The sequence below is a fragment of the Temnothorax curvispinosus genome, unplaced genomic scaffold (assembly GCF_003070985.1).
Source record: "Temnothorax curvispinosus isolate PA1 unplaced genomic scaffold, ASM307098v1 QBEX01003323.1, whole genome shotgun sequence".
NCBI classification, from domain to species: domain Eukaryota; kingdom Metazoa; phylum Arthropoda; class Insecta; order Hymenoptera; family Formicidae; genus Temnothorax; species Temnothorax curvispinosus.
The window spans coordinates 514,783-519,992 of NW_020213103.1; the positions used below are offsets into that span (position 1 = coordinate 514,783).

Below are 5,210 nucleotides of genomic sequence, written 5' to 3' on the forward strand. Positions count from 1 at the left end.
GTTGCGCGTGTATCTTCGAGCGCGGTCTCAGCAGATCGGGAAAAATAGAAGAGTGAAGGCTGAAGGATCGTACATGAAGATCCGATGCGCAACGCGTTCCGAACGAATCAGCGTTATTCCCTGCGCACGCTTAATTCCGACACTTTGATAATCGACGATCCGACACGTTCCAACACATCGTGCTCGAATACGTATGAACGCAGCAGAGGGAAGAAGGACACGCGCGATTATTAACAGCGACATTATTATCGCCACAACGTATCAATATTATTCAATGCATCGTATAAACCAGTAAACTAAATGTAAACTTTGTATATTCATTTACTAAGAGAATAAAAGTAAATTATTCGATGAACAGCTTGATGCGCTCGATTCTCCTTATAATTCCTTCGATCAATCTTGCTGAAACGCCAGGACTTGAAAGGAATAGAATCTTATTTTCTGCATGACATGTTTATTGGTAAATAGCAAATATTTTTCATCAGTAAATTATAATAATTATGATAGAAAATGTCGCAATTATTATTTTATTTAATATTCACAAATTTTCCATTAGCGCCCGTGCTCTTTTCAATTCTGAAAAAGAAAAACATGAATTTATTATAAATCTTTTCTTATAAAATGCCTAACATTTATGTGCATATAGCATGAAATTGAAAATTTGTAGTATAGTGCATGGGTTTCTTGTAACAAAGTAATCTCAGAAAAAGCTACTAGTTCTTTTTTATAACTAAATTCTGTGTTTCTGTACCCTTCAATAACACTTGCACATCATCTTTGGAGATATTTATAGTAGAATCTTCCTCTTTTCCATTTACTTTCTTCAATTTTAACGTCACAGCGGAAACAGGCGACGAGCTATCGCAAGGTAGTACATCGATGGAGGACAAGCGACTGACTGCGAACATAAAAATTGGAATGTAAATTTTTGCATAAACCAAAACATATTCGATGCAATCGAAAAATATTGTCAGATATAACTGATATAAAAGTCTATAGTTTTTATATCTTTGACGAGCTAAAATTTTTCCGAAAATTAAACTTGATAGCCCACATATCTTTTCAATTTAGTTTTACAAAAATGTAGAGCTTGCCTCTTAAAGATTGAGATGAAAGAACAGACGTGATCTGGAGACAGTGATCTGTGTGAAGCCTTGCTACAGCTGTGCTATGTTCTCGCGGAAGTCCCAATTGTTGCAGTTCGCTGCTCAAGTCAGCGGCGGAAACGCCATATCGTGCGGAAGATGTGAATATCAATTCGAGGGCGGCTACTATTGCTTTCGCATCACTTACATCTAAATAAAACTCAAATCTCTACATTTTCTTTTCTTTTAACAGCTATTTATCGCATGATTTCATTTGGTGATTATAATAATAATATACGAAGTTACACGCACCAAGTTTGGCGTCTTGTGTGATCTTTTTTACTTTTTCCTCCTAAAAAATTTAGTGCAATTAAGGACAATTAAAATATACTCGAAATAGAAAAATACATAATTAAAAATTTTAATCGTTTATTTTCTATTCGACCAATATCGAGATTGATATAAATTTACAAGTAATTCAAATTAAAGATATTCGATATAATCATTAGAAAGAAAGTATTGGCATATTATCACAAGTTTTAGCAAAATAATGAATCTTATTTAAAACAATTTTTTCCTATTGGCTTTTGTGTATCAGTGTTAGCAATAAAAAACAAATAATTTCAAACCGTAACTTTTTAGCGGTAGATCTGTATTACTTACATTAAGTTCCCCTTCGGTCAAATATTTAGCCACTGCTTGACCTAGCATTTTCATTTTAATTGAAGTCTAGAAATGAAATATTGAACATATTTATTAAAAAAAAATATCTCAATGTCTTTTTTCATTATATGTATAACTATCGAGAATTCTAATATAACTTTATTATAGGTATGGGAATATATCCCACAGGGAGAAACAAAGAATTGAGAAATACCATTCGCGAAAGCGTGTTGATTTCCGCCAACAACCAGTCTGGACAGTCGCCATCGCCGAGAAATCTGAACCTCTATTTATAAAATATAGAGAAACAAGATGTTAAATTAAGTAATATGTGTGTTTAATAGTTTGTTAATACATCAATTTCAAATTTTTAATGGATATATAGAAAGTTTTGAATAATAAATTAGAAAACACGTAAATTTGTGTATTTATATATTTTAAAAGCATATAATATATTTTTGACACAAGTTTACTTTTTTACAATATTTGATTTATTTATCTCTTTAATTATCATAATAGCAAAAAATAATTTTAGAAGGCTCGAATGATTAAAAATCAATAATTAAGTGAAAAGCGCACAGAGCCGTAACAAGGTTGTTGACTACTTCTACTTCTCGACACTTATTGTTTTTATCCTCGCGACAATTTAATTATAAGACATGACCTGTTTGGATGGATCCATAAATATTGCGATGAAAATACCTTTGTGATATGCGTTTACTGTATCTATAAAATTTTCAGATACTAATTGTACACTGAGGATGGGCTAATGTCAGGCCGAAACGTATAACTTCGACCTAATTAAAAATTAAAACCAACGACACCTTGTTACGGCTCTGTGTCCTTTTCACTTAATTAGCAAAAATAATTTTTGCGTCCTAACGTATTCTTGTGAGCTCTTACCATTTTTGTTAATTTGTTAGTTTGTGCCCAGGCTAAATCAGTTTTTTTCACCTAAAAATCACGAACAACTTTTAAGAATTATAATGAAAGTGTAACTAATAAAAATGGTTTTATACAAATGACAAAGGATTTTTCCACTAGGGCGATAAAAGGGCGAAAAAGTAATATATAAAGAAGTCACGATGTGATTTCTACTACGCTTATATAATGTAATTATTTATCAAATTATCAAATCCTGAATCTCGTATTGATTTATCCTATGCATGCAGTTCGATATTTAATCAACTTGGAATTCACCATCAAGCTTTCGATCCTCGTGCAACCGTAAAGATATAACTACGTACGTCAGTCAATCACACTACGTCTACTGCGGAGCACGGGTTCGCCGCGTGCCCTCGGGGCGGAAAACTGGGTGACATTTTTTTCTGCCGCGCTGCCCCTATACAATATCTTATGTTTCTAACAATAAGTATCATAACGTTACGACGGCCAAGGCGAACAGACGTGGACGTCAGAATGTTTGCACTCGTTGGCGGAGTAGATTGGCGTGGGCATCCGCGCCAGGTGAACGAATTCCCCATGCAATCCGCCTAATCTTTCGACCGCAACGGGATGACCCACGGGGCTTTCGACCGACGGACATAAATATCCGCACAGAAGTCGGCCCGTCGCCATTCTAGTCGAGGAACTCGCGAACGTCGGAGATACACCGCCAACAGGTGAACGCCGCAACAGGTAAGGGATACCGATAATTGACTTGTTAGTAGAAGACAGCATATTTTTTTCGCGATCTTCCATCCTTTATCATACTGATTTTATATAAAATATAGATCGATTAAAGATGGTTTTTTAAATTTTGATCAACAATTTCTTTAAAGAAAACCAACAAGCAATTATGATAATTTAATGTTTCTATTTTCATCGACAAGTATTAACTGTATTAATACGATTGAGAATTAATTTCGGTAATAATAGCCTAAATACATGTCAATTACAGTTGAAAACTATCAGCAATGCTTTTTAAATTTGTCGAGCTCTAATAATTAATATATTCTCCGTGTCTGTGCAACGAGTAAAATGATAATTATGTTATAATAAAATACTTATTGTTAGTACTTTTTTTCTACGCAATAATTAATAAAATAGGATAAAACAGAATTAGATTTTCGCAAGATCGATGTCGATATTCATAATGGTCTTACTAATTGGATATGACACTAAACGATAAATATTCTCGATAAAAATAAGATCGCTATAACAAAACTATCGACACGTAACTTTTGTACATTATGCCTACATTACTAGGCACATCACAGTATTAAATAAAAATGCACAGAAAAAAAAGAAATGTCAAATTAACACTGATATACTTGGATACTTATATGCGCAAGAATGTATAATCTTGAAATAAGATTATATTGCATTGAACAAAGAAAACTTGTTTGAATGCAGCTATTTAGTTAAATGAAGTTTTATATAGTTCAATCAAGGAAAAAAAGTTGAAATAAGAAATTGAAATTCTTATAAGGAGATTATATGTATATATTCTTGCGTATAATTCTTGCGTATATACAAGTATATCAATGTTGATTTGACACTTATTTTATTTCTATGTGTAATCTATGTACGCATAAATCTTTTATCTTCCAGCAATGAGGCAAATATTGTTGGCCATAACTTTGCTATCAATAGCAGTGTCCGAAAATATTCTAGTAAGTAAAACATTGTTTATAACCGTTTTGGTACAATATATTACAACCGTTTCCTCAAAAATACCGCACCAAAGTATTGAATATTGACTTCAGTAAAATAAAGAAAATCGACATACTCATCGTTTTCTATGGTTTATTAAGATTCAGCAGTAATGTGCGTAAAAAATTGATTTTGTGTTTTAAGATGGAAAACCACCCAAGACTGAAGACGGCATGGATTTGCGATAAGCAACTGTGGAATAGGAAAACAAAGCGAATACCACGGAAAGATGTTCCTTCCAAAATAGAGGAATCCTTAAATTATGAAGACGACAGGCAGTTTCCCCAAGTTTCGGATGCGCGATTCACTGACGAATCAAGAAAACTGCCCGCAATCATCAGGTAATACAACAACATTTACAGTCTTACCTGCGCTAAAAATTTAAACATAAATTTTATCCTATATATATATATATATATGTTTGAATTTCTAATATATTATTACAAAAACCAAATAATCAGAGGCCAAATTTCATATGGCATATCGAAAAGTAAAGAATCTTTATGTATCAGTGTTTAATAAACATACAAAAATAATAAAATCCTATTCATTTTTAATTCTTTATTTCTTATTTAACAAAAGATTTGTGATATAAAATTCCTTACTAATGCAATATTAAAAATGGAGTATAATAAAAATTTTCACAAGAAATAAGGAAAGAGAAATTGATTCGGCAAATTGCCGCAGGTGCAATTGAAAAACAATATGTATAATAAAACATTTACAGAAAAGTATTTTTTTTCTGCCAATAATTGATTAACAATTAAGATTTTATTTAATAATCGACTACAATTGACTATCATTGTT

General features: G+C 32.2%; 1 protein-coding gene across 1 annotated transcript; it reads right to left on the minus strand.

Moving 5' to 3' along the window:
* Positions 1-424: 424 nt before the first annotated feature.
* LOC112452372 (COMM domain-containing protein 4) lies at positions 425-2,752 on the minus strand. The gene is made up of 7 exons (XM_025012539.1): positions 2,652-2,752; positions 1,963-2,034; positions 1,749-1,814; positions 1,398-1,437; positions 1,095-1,295; positions 752-898; positions 425-576 (listed from the first exon to the last, which is right to left on the minus strand). Exons 1-7 carry the CDS (start codon positions 2,652-2,654, stop codon positions 539-541), a joined length of 567 nt encoding a protein of 188 aa, XP_024868307.1. The 5' UTR covers positions 2,655-2,752; the 3' UTR covers positions 425-538.
* Between the last annotated feature and the right edge of the window lie 2,458 nt (positions 2,753-5,210).